The 17,870-nt window shown below is 44.5% G+C and overlaps 1 protein-coding gene across 1 annotated transcript in view; it reads left to right on the top strand.

Moving 5' to 3' along the window:
* Positions 1 to 17,870, top strand: part of LOC109881223 (calsyntenin-2) — a 410,239-nt gene that overhangs the window by 355,553 nt on the left and 36,816 nt on the right. The window contains exons 9-11 of the mRNA XM_031791101.1: positions 12,615 to 12,777; positions 16,299 to 16,465; positions 17,430 to 17,578. Coding sequence (XP_031646961.1) covers positions 12,615 to 12,777; positions 16,299 to 16,465; positions 17,430 to 17,578 — 479 coding nt within the window. The remainder of the gene's footprint in view (positions 1 to 12,614; positions 12,778 to 16,298; positions 16,466 to 17,429; positions 17,579 to 17,870) is intronic.

Below are 17,870 nucleotides of genomic sequence, written 5' to 3'. Positions count from 1 at the left end.
TCTCTTCCTGCCATAGCAGCCAGTCTCCTGTTCCTCCAAGGGTAGTGCTTTCCCTCACTCTGAATCTCTTCCTGCCATAGCAGCCAGTCTCCTGTTCCTCCCAGGGTAGTGCTTTACCTCACTCTGAATCTCTTCCTGCCATAGCAGCCAGTCTCCTGTTCCTCCCAGGGTAGTGCTTTCCCTCACTCTGAATCTCTTCCTGCCATAGCAGCCAGTCTCCTGTTCCTCCCAGGGTAGTGCTTTCCCTCACTCTGAATCTCTTCCTGCCATAGCAGCCAGTCTCCTGTTCCTCCCAGGGTAGTGCTTTCCCTCACTCTGAATCTCTTCCTGCCATAGCAGCCAGTCTCCTGTTCCTCCCAGGGTAGTGCTTTCCCTCACTCTGAATCTCTTCCTGCCATAGCAGCCAGTCTCCTGTTCCTCCCAGGGTAGTGCTTTCCCTCACTCTGAATCTCTTCCTGCCATAGCAGCCAGTCTCCTGTTCCTCCCAGGGTAGAGCTTTCCCTCACTCTGAATCTCTTCCTGCCATAGCAGCCAGTCTCCTGTTCCTCCCAGGGTAGTGCTTTCCCTCACTCTGAATCTCTTCCTGCCATAGCAGCCAGTCTCCTGTTCCTCCCAGGGTAGTGCTTTCCCTCACTCTGAATCTCTTCCTGCCATAGCAGCCAGTCTCTTGTTCTCTCTCTCTCCAGCTGGCTGCTCACCAAACAAAGCATTGCACCTGTTCTCCCCAACTTCACATTTTTCAGGAAGGATATTCACTTTAGTGCTGACAACTCGATTCATTACCTGCTTATGAAACTCAGACAGATGGTCGTCTTTATTTCACTAACATAGTGATAGTTATTTGATCCTTTTTGGGTATGATGGTGTGGGTGGGTGGGTGTTTGACGTTTTTGCATACCGAGTAGAACGACAAACACATCGATCAAATCAAATCAAATTGTATTTGTCACATACACATGGTTAGAAGATGTTAATGTGAGGGTAGCGAAATGCTTGTGCTTCTATTTCTGACAATGCAGTAATAACCAACGAGTAATCTAACCTAACAATTCCAAAACTACTACCTTATACACAGTGTAAAGGGATAAAGAATATGTACATAAAGACATATGAATGAGTGATGGTACAGAACGGCATAGGTAAGATGCAGTAGATGGTATCGAGTACAGTATATACATACAGTATGAGATGAGTAATGTAGGGTATGTAAACAAAGTGGCATAGTTTAAAGTGGCTAGTGATACATGTATTACATAAAGATGCAGTAGATGATATAGAGTACAGTATATACATATACATATGAGATGAGTAATGTAGGGTATGTAAACATTATATTAAGTAGCATTGTTTAAAGTGGCTAGTGATATATTTTACATCAATTTCCATCAATTCCCATTATTAAAGTGGCTGGAGTTGAGTCAGTGTGTTGGCAGCAGCCACTCAATGTTAGTGGTGGCTGTTTAACAGTCTGATGGCCTTGAGATAGAAGTAGTTTTCCAGTCTCTCGGTCCCTGCTTTGATGCACCTGTACTGATCTCGCCTTCTGGATGATAGCGGGGTGAACAGGCAGTGGCTCGGGTGGTTGTTGTCCTTGATGATCTTTATGGCCTTCCTGTGACATCGGTGGTGTAGGTGTCCTGGAGGGCAGGTAGTTTGCCCCCGGTGATGCGTTGTGCAGACCTCACTACCCTCTTGAGAGCATTACGGTTGTGGGCGGAGCAGTTGCCGTACCAGGCGGTGATACAGCCCGACAGGATGCTCTCGATTGTGCATCTGTAGAAGTTTGTGAGTGCTTTTGGTGACAAGCCAAATTTCTTCAGCCTCCTGAGGTTGAAGAGGCGCTGCTGTGCCTTTTTCACGACGCTGTCTGTGTGGGTGGACCAATTCAGTTTGTCCGTGATGTTTACGCCGAGGAACTTAAAACTTACCACCCTCTCCACTACTGTCCCATCGATGTGGATAGGGGGTGCTCCCTCTGCTGTAAAGATGACTGCATGGACACTCTAATCCAGTTTTGCCATGGTTCACTCTACCAGGGTCAAATCTGCATTACACTGTCAATACACTCTTCCTCTTCTCTCTTTGCGGTCTAGTTAGTTATAATCCTAAATCCGCCCTCCCCCTCTCCACTCCCTCTATCTCCTTCTCTCCACTCCCTCTGTCCCCTCTACCTTTTTCCCCACTCCCTCTCTGTGATCATTGAAGCAAAATAGTGTTGAAGTAAAACCTGCAATGTGAGTGACAGAAAGAGAGACAGCCCTGTCATACAGAAAGACAGGACAGAAACTGAGTGAAGAAGGAGAGAAAGACAGAGTGAAAAATAGAGAAAGTCTGACGGGCTTTACAAAGAAACAAACAAACATACCAACACTGAGAAACATACCAATACTAAAAGAGATACCAACACTGAGAGACTTACCAACACTGAGAAACATACCAATACTGAGAAACATACCAATAATAAAAGAGATACCAACACTGAGAGACTTACCAACACTGAGAAACATACCAATACTGAGAAACATACCAATACTAAAAGAGATACCAACACTGAAAGACTTACCAACACTGAGAAACATACCAATACTGAGAGAGATACAAACACTGAGAAACATACCAATACTGAGAGAGATACCAACACTGAGAAACATACCAATACTGAGAAGTATACCAACACTGAGAGAGATATGAACACTGAGAAACATACCAACTCGGAGAAACATACCAACACTGAGAAACATACTAACACAGAGAGATACCAACACTGAGAGATAACAACACTGAGAAACATCAAACACTGAGAGACGTACCAACACTGAGAGACATACCAACACTGATAGAGATATCAACACTGATAGAGATAAACACTGATAGAGATATCAACACAGAGATACCAACACTGAGAAACATACCAACTTTAAGAAACATATCACCACTGAGAAACATATCACCACTGAGAAACATACCAACACTGATAGAGATATCAACACTGATAGAGATATCAACACAGAGATACCAACACTGAGAAACATACCAACTTTAAGAAACATATCACCACTGAGAAACATATCACCACTGAGAAACATACCAACACTGAGAGAGATACCAACACTGAGAGAGATACCAACACAGAGAGATACCAACACTGAGAAACATACCAATACTGAGAGAGACACCAACACTGAGAGACATACCAACACTGAGAGAGATACCAACACTGAGAGAGATACCAACGGCCACCCGGGTGGCACAGTGGTCTAGGGCTAGCTGTGCCACCAGAGACTCTGGTTCGCGCCCAGGCTCTGTCGCAGCCGGCTGCACAACGCATCATCCAGACAGTATACAGTAGACAATAGTGGTATATCATATGCTAACTCATCCAGACAGTATACAGTAGACAATAGTGGTATATCATATGCTAACTCATCCAGACAGTATACAGTAGACAGTAGGGCTATATCATATGCTAACTCATCCAGACAGTATACAGTAGACAATAGTGGTATATCCTATGCTAACTCATCCAGGCTAATGCTATAGGTTATTGCAGGGTGAGCCAGACAGCAGATCAAAGAGCAGTAGAGCAGGGATGTGTCTGTCTACCAGAGAGCAATATTACTGAACTACAACCAGGGCAACGGGTGGCCCAAGGTAAAGACAGAGGAAGAGGGAGAAATGAGGAGTGAGTGACAGAGAGCAAGAGAGACCACTTCTGGGAAAATTGGAAAACTCTAAACAAACAACAACATGAAGAGTTATCTATCCAAAATGGAGATGTTTGGATAAAACACTTCTCCAATCTTTTTGGCTCTATAACAAAGAACAAACAGCGAGGTGCTAGAGAGTGTGCTATGGAATAGGTATGTTTTGTTAGAGCTCCGCTCAATTTTGAAACAAATTCATATTTATCTTACTCTCTCACGACCTATAAGTTCAAACATTGTTTGGCAATATGACAAAAGGAAAAGGCAAAAAAGGGGGCGCTAAACCAGATAATTTGGATAAGACAGAAAACGAACCAATGTCAACAATGCCAAGCCACGAGGAGGTAGCTGAAGATGCTAGCTCCCAAGAGTTCCCCACAGAACCCATTCCAAGTGACCTACTGGCCTCTATAACCTCACTAAGCAAATGGTGGACACAAGGTTGATGATATCTCAAATAATATTGGGACTTTGTCTGAAACTGTGAAGGCAACCAAGGGAAGGGTGCATGAGGTCGAGAAACAGTGTACAACGCAAAAAAACATACAACAAAACACTTCAAGCTGAATTGGAAATGCTCGAATCGCATTCAAGACAACGAACATCCGAATATTTGGGATCCAGGAGCACACTGAGAAAGGAAAACAAACTGAATTTGTATCAGAGCTGATACCAGCACTGCTGGGGAGTGAACACTTCAAAACACCCCATCCTGATCGACCACCCACACAGATCACAGTCAACAAAGCCGGCCAAGGGCACGCCACCAAGGCCATTCATCGCACGGCTGCACTATCCAAAGACCAGGGATCTCATTCTCAAGCTGGCTAGTCAAAAGTTCCCCCTTAACTACAATGGAGCCAGGGTGTCTTTCTACCCAGATCTTACTTCGGAGGTGAGGAACCAACCACAATAGTATGATGAGTTGTGCAAGAAATGCAGGGCGGTAAACATCCCATATGGATTCCTCTTCCCAGCCCAGTTTAAGGTGACAGTCAACACATACGTTTGACAACCTAAAAGAGGCCGAACTGTTCCTGTCAAGTGTAACCGGTGTGAAATGGCCATGTAGTTAGCGGGGTGCACGCTAATAGTGTTTCAATCGGTGACGTCACTCGCTCTGAGACCTTGAAGTAGTTGTTTCCCTTGCTCTGCAAGGGCCACAGCTTTTGTGGAGCAATAGGTAACGATGCTTCTTTGGAGGCAGTTGCTGATGTGTGCAGAGGGTCCCTGGTTCAAGCCCAGGTAGGGGTGAGGAGAGGGACGGAAGCAACACTGTTACACAAGCAAGCTCCCTGGCTGAGGATACAGAACTGCTGTGTTAACCGGCTAAGTGGCCAAATACAGGCCAGGAATGTGTTGGAATTTTCTGCCGATGTCTTTTCAATGAGAAGATCAGAAATTGAGACTTATAATGATGGGTGAGATGTTATTGCTTATATAGCATTGTTTAGCCTATCATGGTTTAGTCTCACACACCCCTTAACGTGAGAGTTGAGTGTTATTTAATCTTTGTTTATATGCAGAGCATCTATAGATGCCGAGTTAGTTTAAGCTTTATGTCTCGGCACCCTAAGGTTTGTGTTAGTCAAGGAGTGCTTCATTTGGGGAAATCACTCAGTAAAGGGACGGGAGGGGGGATAGGGTTTGTGTTTTATGTTCACTTTTAGTACAGGTGGCATGACAAGCTCTCGCACGGCAAGACGTTTTTCTTTTGGGCTTTGTATGACAGAAACAATTTGCTCTAAAGTAAGAAATGCCAGGTAGTGACCGTGCACAGAGTAGATCTGGTGGAATAAAGATAGTCAGCTGGAACTGCAATGTCTTAGGTCATGTCGTGAAAGAGTCAAGGTTTTTTTATCATCTTAAATCACTGGCCGCTGACATAGTGCTTCTTCAAGAAACGTATATTAAATGCTCGGCTCAGGCCAAACTACGAGTCGGCTGGATCGGTCAGATATACTGGACCAAATTAGGCTGGATCAGTCTAATTTTGATGCAAAAGCGAGAGGGGTAGCAATCCTGAAAAGGAAAAACATTCCTTTATTTACTCTTCCTCAATTTCAGATCCTAATGGTCGGTATATTATTGTGGCTGGTATACTGAAATCGAAACCAATAACCTTGGTCAATTTATAAGGACCCAACTTCGATGATCCATTATTTTCAAAGGGTATTTAAGGCCATACCAAATATCTTGGATACAAGTGTTCTTGTTTATAAGGCGACTTTAACTGTACGCTGTACGCTTCTCTTTTAGATAAACATCTATCAAGGTCACTACAACAATCAAATTCCAGTGTCTGTCTAAATACATTGATGAAAAACCTTAACATTGTCGATATTTGGAGACTGACTCACCCAACATATAGGGATTATTGTGACAAACCACCTAAATCATTATCAAGATAGCTAAGGCATGTACAGGCATCTAAAGCTATTCATAAAATTAACGACAAGAATGGTCAAATAGTAACAGATGCACAGGATATTAATAAATGCTTTGCACAGATTTACCCAGTTACAGTGGGGCAAAAAAGTATTTAGTCAGCCACCAATTGTGCAAGTTCTCCCACTTAAAAAGATGAGAGGCCTGTAATTTTCATCATAGGTACACTTCAACTATGACAGACAAAATGAGAAAAAAAATCCAGAAAATCACACAGTAGGATTTTTAATGAATTTATTTGCAAATTATGGTGGAAAATAAGTATTTGGTCAATAACAAAAGTTTATCTCAATACTTTGTTGTATACCCTTTGTTGGCAATGACAGAGGTCAAATGTTTTCTGTAAGTCTTCACAAGGTTCTTCACAAAAGCTCCCTAAAACACTTCAGTGTGCAGGCCTTTCTAATCGACCTGGCCCGGGTATCCTGGAAGGATATTGACCTCATTCCATCAGTAGAGGATGCCTGGTTATTCTTTAAAAGTGCTTTCCTCACCATCTTAAATAAACATGCCTCATTCAAAAAAGTTAGAACCAGGAACAGATATAGCCCTTGGTTCACTCCAGACCTGACTGATCTGCCGCAATGATCTGCCGCAATTGTTGCAACCCCTATTACTAGCCTGTTCAACCTCTCTTTCGTATCGTTTGAGATCCCCAATGATTGGAAATCTGCCGTGGTCATCCCCCTTTTCAAAGGGGGAGACACTCTAGACCCAAACTATAACAGACCTATAACTATCCTACCCTGCCTTTCTAAGGTCTTCGAAAGTCAAGTTAACAAACAGATTACCGACCATTTTGAATCCCACCTTACCTTCAATCTGGTTTCTGAGCTGGTCATGGGTGCACCTCAGCCACGCTCAAGGTCCAAAACGACATCATATCCGCCATCGATAAGAAACAATACTCTGCAGCCATATTCATCGACCTGGCCAAGGCTTTCGACTCTGTCAATCGCCACATTCTTATCGGCAGACTCAACAGCCTTGGTTTCTCAAATGACTGCCTCGCCTGGTTCACCAACTACTTCTCAGACAGAGTTCAGTGTGTCAAATCGGAGGGTCTGTTGTCCGGAGCTCTGGCAGTCTCTATGGGGGTGCCTCAGGGTTCAATTCTCGACTCTTTTCGCTGTATGATGATGTCCCTCTTGCTGCTGGTGATTCTCTGATCCACCTCTACGCAGACGACACCATTTTGTATTCTTCTGTAAACACTCCTTCCAGACTCACATTAAGGTTCTCCAATCCAAAATTAAATCTAGAATCAGCTTTCTATTTCGCAACAAATCATCCATCACTCATGCTGCTAACCCTCGTAAAACTGATCATCCTACTGATCCTTGACTTTGGCGATGTCATTTACAAAATAGCCTCCAACACTCTACTCAGCAAATTGGATGCAGTCTATCACAGTGCCATCTGTTTTGTCACCAAAGTCCCATATACTACCCACCACTGCGACCTGTATGCTCTCATTGGCTGGCCCTCAGTTCATACTCGTCGCCAAACCCACTGGCTCCAGGTCATCTATAAGTCTTTGCTAGGTAAAGCCCCACCTTATCTCAATTCACTGGTCACCATAGCAGCACCCACCTGTAGCACGCGCTCCTGCAGGTATATTTCCCTGGTCACCCCCTTTCCTTCTAGTTCTCTGCTGCCAATGACTGGAGCGAATTGCAAAAATCACTGAAGCTGGAGACTCATATCTTCCTCACTAACTTTAAGCATCAGCTGTCAGAGCAGCTCACAGATCATTGCACCTGTAAATAGCCCACCCAACTTCCTCATCCCTATATTGTTATTTTTTTGCTTCTTTACACCCCAGTATCTATACATGCACATTCATTTTCAGTGTTTAATTGCTAAATTGTCATTTATTTTGCCACTATGGCCTATTCATTGCCTTACCTCCCTAATCTCACTTCATTTGCACACACTGTATATAGACTATTCTATTGTGTTATTGACTGTACGTTTGTTTGTCCTATGTGTAACTCTGTGTTGTTTGTGTCGCACCGCTTTGCTTTATCTTTGCCAGGTCGCAGTTTTAAATGAGAACTTGTTCTCAACTGGTCTACCTGGTTAAATAAGGGTGAAAAAAAATTGAATTCCTGAACCCACTGGATTCTCCAATTACATTGAAAGAACTACAGGAAAAATACAAACCGTCCAACCCAAAAAGGCCTGTGGTGTTGATGGTATCCTAAATGAAATGATCAAATATACAGACAACAAATTCCAATGGCTATACTTAAACTCTTTAACATCATCCTCAGCTCTGGCATCTTCCCCAATATTTGGATCCAAAGACTGATCACCAGAATCCACAAAAGTGGAGACTAATGTGACCCCAATAATTACAGTGGGATATGCGTCAATTTTGGGGGGGCGAAATCCTCTGCATTATAATTAACAGCAGACTCATACATTTCCTGAGCGAAAACAATGTCCTGAGCATTGTCAAATTGGCTTTTTACCAAATTACCATACGGCAGACCAGAACACCCTGGAGAAGAGCCCCCTAAGCAAGCTGGTCCTGGGGCTCACAAACACACCCCACAGAGCCCCAGGACAGCAACACAATTAGACCCAACCAAATCATGAGAAAACAAAAATATAATTACGTGACACATTGGAAAGAATTTACCAAAAAACAGACACACTTGAAGGCTATTTGGCCCTAAACAGAGAGTACACAGTTGCAGAATACCTGACCACTGTGACTGACCCAAAATTAAGGAAATATTTGACTATGTACAGACTCAGTGAGCATAGCCTTGCTATTGAGAAAGGCCGCCGTAGGCAGACATGGCTCTCAAGAGAAGACATGCTATGTGCTCACTGCCCACAAAAAGAGGTGGAAACTGAGCTGCACTTCCTAACCTCCTGCCAAATGTATGACCATATTAGAGACACATATTTCTCTCAGATTACACAGACCCACAAAGAATTCGAAAACAAATCCAATTTTGATAAACTCCCATATCTACTGTGTGAAATACCACAGTGTGCCATCACAGCAGCAAGATTTGTGACCTGTTGCCACAAGAAAAGGGCAACCAGTGAAGAACAAACACCATTGTAAATACATCCTATATTTATGATTAATTATTTTCCCTTTTGTACATCATTACAACAGTGTATATAGACATAATATAACATTCTTTTGGAACTTTTCTGGGTGTAATGTTTACTGTTTTAAGAGAGGTGAGAGAGTCAAAATAAATATTATGCTGAGTGAGACAAGGAGGAGAAAGCAAGAGAGAGTGAGATGATGCAGGGATATGAAGAGAGAGAAAGGGAGTAAAGAGAGAGGAGGGGCAAGAGAGGACACCTGAGAAGTGTGCATGAAAGGGCTGTCGGAGAAGGCGGGCTGTAGCCCCTGACGCCCATAGGTCTGGGTCCTGTGGAGTGAAAGCTAGAGAGTGTCAGGGTTACTCCATACACAGCAGGGCTACCCTCTAGAGAGTGTCAGAGTTACTCCAAACAGAGCAGGACTACCCCGAGTTTCAGAGTTACTCCATACAGAGCAGGACTACCCCGAGTGTCAGAGTTACTCCATACAGAGCAGGACTACCCTCTAGAGAGTGTCAGAGTTACTCCAAACAGAGCAGGACTACCCCTAGAGAGTGTCAGAGTTACTCCATACAGAGCAGGACTACCCCTAGAGAGTGTCAGAGTTACTCCATACAGAGCAGGACTACCCATAGAGAGTGTCAGAGTTACTCCAAACAGAGCAGGACTACCCCGAGTGTCAGAGTTACTCCATACAGAGCAGGACTACCCCTAGAGAGTGTCAGAGTTACTCCATACAGAGCAGGACTACCCCTAGAGAGTGTCAGAGTTACTCCAAACAGAGCAGGACTACACCTAGAGAGTGTCAGAGTTACTCCAAACAGAGCAGGACTACCCCTAGAGAGTGTCAGAGTTACTCCATACAGAGCAGGACTACCCTCTAGAGAGTGTCAGAGTTACTCCATACAGAGCAGGACTACCCCGAGTGTCAGAGTTACTCCATACAGAGCAGGACTACCCCTAGAGAGTGTCAGAGTTACTCCATACAGAGCAGGACTACCCTCTAGAGAGTGTCAGAGTTACTCCAAACAGAGCAGGACTACCCCGAGTGTCAGAGTTACTCCAAACAGAGCAGGACTACCCCTAGAGAGTGTCAGAGTTACTCCATACAGAGCAGGACTACCCTCTAGAGAGTGTCAGAGTTACTCCAAACAGAGCAGGACTACCCCGAGTGTCAGAGTTACTCCATACAGAGCAGGACTACCCCTAGAGAGTGTCAGAGTTACTCCATACAGAGCAGGACTACCCCGAGTGTCAGAGTTACTCCAAACAGAGCATGACTACCCCTAGAGAGTGTCAGAGTTACTCCATACAGAGCAGGACTACCCCTAGAGAGTGTCAGAGTTACTCCATACAGAGCAGGACTACCCCTAGAGAGTGTCAGAGTTACTCCAAACAGAGCAGGACTACCCCTAGAGAGTGTCAGAGTTACTCCATACAGAGCAGGACTACCCTCTAGAGAGTGTCAGAGTTACTCCAAACAGAGCAGGACTACCCCTAGAGAGTGTCAGAGTTACTCCAAACAGAGCAGGACTACCCCGAGTGTCAGAGTTACTCCATACAGAGCAGGACTACCCATAGAGAGTGTCAGAGTTACTCCAAACAGAGCAGGACTACCCCGAGTGTCAGAGTTACTCCATACAGAGCAGGACTACCCCTAGAGAGTGTCAGAGTTACTCCATACAGAGCAGGACTACCCTCTAGAGAGTGTCAGAGTTACTCCAAACAGAGCAGGACTACCCCTAGAGAGTGTCAGAGTTACTCCAAACAGAGCAGGACTACCCATAGAGAGTGTCAGAGTTACTCCATACAGAGCAGGACTACCCCTAGAGAGTGTCAGAGTTACTCCATACAGAGCAGGACTACCCCTAGAGAGTGTCAGAGTTACTCCATACAGAGCAGGACTACACCTAGAGAGTGTCAGAGTTACTCCATACAGAGCAGGACTACCCCGAGTGTCAGAGTTACTCCAAACAGAGCATGACTACCCCTAGAGAGTGTCAGAGTTACTCCATACAGAGCAGGACTACCCTCTAGAGAGTGTCAGAGTTACTCCATACAGAGCAGGACTACCCTCTAGAGAGTGTCAGAGTTACTCCATACAGAGCAGGACTACCCCGAGTGTCAGAGTTACTCCATACAGAGCAGGACTACACCTAGAGAGTGTCAGAGTTACTCCATACAGAGCAGGACTACACCTAGAGAGTGTCAGAGTTACTCCAAACAGAGCAGGACTACACCTAGAGAGTGTCAGAGTTACTCCATACAGAGCAGGACTACCCCTGCTGTGAGCAGTGCTCGTCATGCCCTAAGTGAGATGACGGCTTACCCATCTGCTGTCCTAGCAGGGGCAACATTAGAGGTGTGTTTTGCCCATATCAGAGCTTTCAGTCCCCCTAAGTCAGACAGCCTGCATGGGGGCTATAAACCTCCACAAGCTCTCCCTAAACCACAACCAGTGGCACAGACTGATAGCCTTTATACTGTATCTGCCTCACAAAACGAACTATGCTCTCCTTATAAAGAAAGAGCTGATGGAACTTCCTGTGATTATGTTTATCTAACTCCATCTTCTCATCTTTCCCCTTTTCTCTCTCTCTCTCTCTCAATTCAAATGGCTTTATTAGCATGATAAACATATGTTTACATTGCCAAAGCAAATGAAATAGATAATGAACAAAAGTGAAATAATCAATCAAAAATGAATGAAGATAAAGTGAACTAGTCCTGCAGAGTTTTACCTCCCTTCAACTCCTCTCCTCTCCCTCTCATCCAATCACTCTACCTTAAATGGCTGACAGGATTTAACAGTCCAAAGAGTTCTACAATTAGTTTCAAAGGAATAAACACATTTCAAATGTCATATTATGGCTATGTACAGTGTTAAAATGATGTGCAAATAATTAAACTACAAAAGGGAAAATAAAATGTATTTACAATGGTGTTTGTTCTTCACTGGTTGACCTGGCAACAGGTCACACATATTGCTGCTGTGATGGCACACTGTGATATTTCCCCCAACAGATATGGGAGTTTATAAAAATTGGATTTGTTTTCAAATACTTTGTGGGTCTGTGTAATCTGAGGGAAATAGGTGTCTCTAATATGGTCATACATTTGGCAGGAGGTTAGGAAGTGCAGCTCAGTTTCCACCTCATTTTGTGGGCAGTGTGCACATAGCCTGTCTTCTCTTGAGAGCCAGGTTTGCCTACGGCAGCCTTTCTCAATAGCAAGGCTATGCTCACTCTCTCTCTCTGTTTCTGTCTCTTTCTCTCGCTCTCTCTCTCTTTCACTCACTCTGTCTTTTTCACTCTGTTTCTCCCTCTCTCGCTTTCACTCACACTCTCTCTCTCTTTCACTCACTCTCTCTGTCTTTTTCCGGTGCAGATCTGTGATAAGGAGTGGCACTATTACGTCATTAACGTGGAGTTTCCTGTGGTGACACTCTACGTGGACGGAGTGACCTTCGACCCTTACCTGGTGACAGACGATTGGCCGATCCACCCATCTCAGATTGATGTGCAGCTTACTTTGGGTGCCTGCTGGCAAGGTGATGCTGATGATAAATTATGATCTATCAAAAAATGAATGTCTAATTCACATCAGAATTAGACTTTCATGTTTCTCAAATGTTAAATTTAGAAGTTTTTAAACTTAACTTCTTGACGCACGGATCCCTTTAGCGGGATAATTTTCATCAACAACCACTGAATTGCAAAGCGCCAAATAAAATAAAAATTACTAAAAATGTTTATATTCATGAAATCACAAGTGCAATATAGCAAAACACACCATAGCATGTTATTAATCCGCCTGTCGTGTCAGATTCTGAAAATATTCTTTACAGCGAAAGCAATCCAAGCGTTTGTGTGAGTTTATCGATCACTAGACAAAACATTATGAACACCTAGCATCAAAGTAGCTTGGTCACGAAAATCAGAAAAGCAATAAAATGTATCTCTTAACTTTGATGATCTTCGGATGTTTTCACTCACGAGACTCCCAGTTACACAATAAATGTTCCTTTTGTTCCATAAAGATTATTTTATATCCAAAATACCTCCATTTGTTTGGCGTGTTATGTTCAGAAATCCACAGGCTCAAGCGGTCACGACATCGCAGATGAAAATTCCAAATATATCCGTAATGTCCACAGAAACATGTCAAACGTTTTTTATAATCAATCCTCAGGTTGTTTTAAAAATATATAATCAATAATATATCAACCGACACTGTCTCTTTTTCAGTAGGAGAGGGAGAGACAATGGCTGCCCCACTTTGTTGCGCAAGCAAAACTCATGCGAACACCCAGCTATCCAGTGACGCGATGTTATCTTTCTCGCTCATTTTTCAAAATAAAAGCCCGAAACTATGTCTAAAGACTGTTGACACCATTAGGAAGTGATAGGAAAAGGAATCTGGTTAATATCCCTTTAAATGGAGCGAAGGCAGGCTATGGAACATGGAGCTTTCAAAATAGAAGCCACTTCCTGGTTTGATTTTCCTCAGGTTTTCACCTGCAATATCAGTTCTGTTACACTCACAGACAATATTTTCACAGTTTTGGAAACTTTAGAGTGTTTTCTATCCTAATCTGTCAATTCTATGCATATTCTAGCATTTGGGCCTGAGAAATAGGCTGTTTACTTTGGGAACATTATTTTTCCAAACATAAAAATAGTGCCCCCTAGCTGAAAGACGTTTAGGCATTAACTCTGAATGGTTAAGGTTAGGCTTAAGGTTTGGGATAGGCTTAAAACAAACATATAAAAAACAACATTCTATCGCTGGATTCGAACATGCAACCCTTATAATCCGATACTTACGCCCATCCACCATCCCCGTCCACGACACCCTAGCAAAACCGAAACCAACTTGAAGCTAACAGCTCTCACTGTTGCCCCTAGTGGCCGGTTTCAACGTCATCTTCAAACGTCTTCAGACATGGATGGATGTCGAATACCGACTTGTAAGACGGGTGACCTGGCTGGAAAATGATGACAATGACGATCTGCAACCAATGTCTTGCCCCTGTTGTGTGCCACTGTTGACTGGTTCGATGTGGGGAAATGTTTGGGGGATCTGACCTGACAGCTGATCAGTTAAGCCGACTGGACAAGTGGTGTCAGCTTTGCTCTCTCCAGTCTTACGTTGAAGTTCTGTGTGCATGATGTGTATTTTTGAAAGTGAATGAACCTGACTGCCAGAAGCTTGTAATCCATCTTCGATGCACAATGAAGTTGAAAAGTGAAGATACAATCAAGCTGTCTTCAGCAACGCCCAGTTAAAGAATAGATAAAAGGTCACTTCTCCTACAGTAGAGCCTACTGTTACTGTTGCTAAATGACTGTATGAATGTGTGTAATGATGGGTAGCCCTAAATGATGTGTCGAGATAGGTCAGGCCATTTTCAACAGGGTGGCAGGACAGGAGGAGAAGAGTGGAGGAGAGGAGGAGAGGAGAGTGAGGAACGGTTGAGGAGAGGAGAGGAGAGGAGAGGAGAGGAGAGGAGAGGAGAGGAGAGGAGAGGAGAGGAGAGGAGAGGAGAGGAGAGGAGAGGAGAGGAGAGGAGAGGAGAGGAGAGGAGAGGAGAGGAGAGGAGAGGAGAGGAGAGGAGAGGAGAGGAGAGGAGAGGAGAGGAGAGGAGAGGAGAGGAGAGGAGAGGAGAGGGACATTACTTCTCCTTTCCACAACTGCTGTTTTTCTTCTCTTTCATTGAATGGCAGATGGAGTTGAATGACAGATGGAGGTGAATGGCAGATGAAGTTGAATGGCAGATGGAGTTGAATGGCAGATGGAGTTGAATGGCAGATGGAGTTGAATGGCAGATGGAGTTGAATGACAGATGGAGGTGAATGGCAGATGAAGTTGAATGGCAGATGGAGTTGAATGGCAGATGGAGTTGAATGGCAGATGGAGTTGTGTAGCCCTGAAGAAGGGATTAGAAGACCTTGAATAGAGATGGAGGTCAGCGACCATTAGGCCTCTCTGAAGGGAACTAAGCCCTCGGTAACCACCCTGTTATCTTTACACAGCGCTATTAGCTCTGACCATTGCCTTTTCAAAGACACTAGCTGCTAGCGACCACCTCCACTGAAAAGCTCTAGTGAAAGTTCCTTCAAACTTCTAGAGGAGTCTGTCTCAGGCTTTCTGTGGTAATCGCAGATGAGGAATGATTATTCTCCCTGGCTGTGAAGGAATTTGCGACGTGATTTGTTCATTTTACATTAGCGTTTTATAAGTGCTCATTTGCATAACGCATAGCCTCTCTGAGCTAGTGGTGACGGGATGGGAAACTGTGTGATGGAATTGGCATTTTAGAAGGAAAGAAATTGACATGAAAAAAGGGAAGAAAAATAGAAAGAAGTTTGATAGAGAAAGTTCAGTGTGTCTCTAGAGTCAGTGGATTATTGTTCAGGCCAGCAGATTGACCGTTTGCACTAAGGCAGAGTTCACACGGTCTTGTAGAGAAACAGCGTTTGCTGTCCTTTCTGCTCTCTCTCTAATGGTGATGTTGTTCTTTCCAGCCCTCATTCTCTTAGAGAAAGTGTGCTTTTGCGTGTGTTTTATCATGCAGCCTGCACACTGCATGCTGAAGGGAAGTGCCTGTCTACCCAGACATGAGAGGCCAGGCAGGTGGCAGGCTGCAGTTTAAACCCTCTCTCTCTCTCTTAACTATCTCCTGAAGGCAATTACAATTGTGCTTGGCGTGGTGCTGCCAACAGGCTCACAGTGAAACACACAAACCTCCTGGTCTGAGAAATGACCTGAGATCAGTGGCATGTCACCAGCCCATCTGCCTAGTAATGTCACAGACAGTACAGTAACAGTACATTAGTAGTGGCAGAGAGAGAGGGGGGACTGACTCAGGACCTGTCTGATTAAAGTGCATGCTGGGAGTCCTGAAGTGTTCGAAGGCCATTAACAGTGAGATTACCGTTATGCTTTTGTCACTTACTGACTTTTTAGTCATTGGCTATTGAGGTTTCTGAAAGGATTTCCTTCCGTTCTACATTATAATAGTGGAACTGTATGTAGTTATTATTCATGAACTGTGTCTTCTGTGTGTAGGTGGTGAGGTGACGATGCCGCGGTTCACTCAGTACTTCCGGGGCAGTCTGTCAGGGCTGACCATCAGGCCAGGGAAGATAGAGAGCCAGAAGGTAATCTCCTGTCTACAGGCCTGTAAGGAAGGACTGGACATCAACTCACTGGAGAGCCTGGGCAAGGGCATCAAGGTAAGGCGACCAACCGACAGACAAGACAAGACAAGACAGGACAGGACAGGACAGGACAGGACAGGACGGACGGACGGACGGACGGACGGACGGACGGACGGACGGACGGACGGACGGACGGACGGACGGACGGACAGACAGACAGACAGACAGACAGACAGACAGACAGACAGACAGACATATTCAAACATATGTTAAAACACTTAGCCTCCCCTCCCTTTTCTCGCCGACCCCCTTTCTATCCCCACGTCCTTCTCTCCTTCCTCCCCCCTTAAAGCCTGAAGCTGATTCATCTCCCAGTATAGAGAGAGAGGGAGGAGATAAAGAGAAGAGAGAGGCCTGTTTGGACTGTTGTTCCATGATTAAATCCTGTCAGCCTTTTAAGGTAGAGTGATAGGATGAGAGGGAGAGGAGGTGAAGGGAGGTAAAACTCTGCAGGACTAGTTCACTATCTTTTTCAAATGATTTCATTCTCTTTTTCTGTCGACACTTTTCCACAGGTCTCCTGAGTCTAGTACAGCTTAAGGACAGTGTTTAGGATCAGGTGGGAACCTTGACAATACAATCACAGGAGAAGGAGAGGATGAGTGGAGAGAGAGGGGGAGAACAGAGGGATAAAAGGAAACGGAGAGAGCTCCCTGAAGCGTTGTGTCTTTGCTGCTGTGTGTGAATGAGGCTGTGGTATCAGCAGCATAAAGCCTCTTCAGTGAGACTGAGACTCAGTGCATCATGTCCACTGGGACCCAGAGCTGTGTCTGAGTGTGTCTGAGCAACACAATAAGCTTATGATCCCTCAAACAGAGAAGAAGAATGAACACACACTCATGATGTACACTCAAACAACACACACTTAGACACAGTTTTTTCAGTGTGGGTTACACTGTGGTAAAGTCTGATGTGTTCTCTCGCTGTCTCTCTCTTTCTCTCTGTCTCCCTTTGTCGCTCTCTCTCTCTTCTCTCTCAGTTCCACTTCAACCCAGCCCAGTCGATCCTGGTGATGGAGGGCGAGGATCTGGAGAACATGAACGCTGCTCTGAGGAAGGTCTCCTACATCAACTCCCGCCAGTTTCCCACACCGGGCATCAGACACCTGCACATCTCAACCTCAGTACAGTACGCAAGCAATGGCTAATTCTACCTTTACCACTGACTGTTACATAATTTCTATCTGTCACTCTCCCTCTCCTCTGTCCATCATCCACCTCAGTACAGTAACTGGATAAGGTCTTCTCTCTCCTGTCCATCATCCACCTCAGTACAGTGACTGGATAAGGTCTTCTCTCTCCTGTCCTTCATCCACCTCAGTACAGTGACTGGATAAGGTCTTCTCTCTCCTGTACTTCTTCTACCTCAGTACAGTGTGACTGGATAAGGTCTTCTCTGTCCTTCATTTACCTCAGTACAG

This window comes from Oncorhynchus kisutch, linkage group LG15 (assembly GCF_002021735.2).
Source record: "Oncorhynchus kisutch isolate 150728-3 linkage group LG15, Okis_V2, whole genome shotgun sequence".
NCBI classification, from domain to species: domain Eukaryota; kingdom Metazoa; phylum Chordata; class Actinopteri; order Salmoniformes; family Salmonidae; genus Oncorhynchus; species Oncorhynchus kisutch.
The sequence above is the reverse complement of the archived record's forward strand: the minus strand, read 5'-3'. Positions and strand labels throughout refer to the sequence as shown.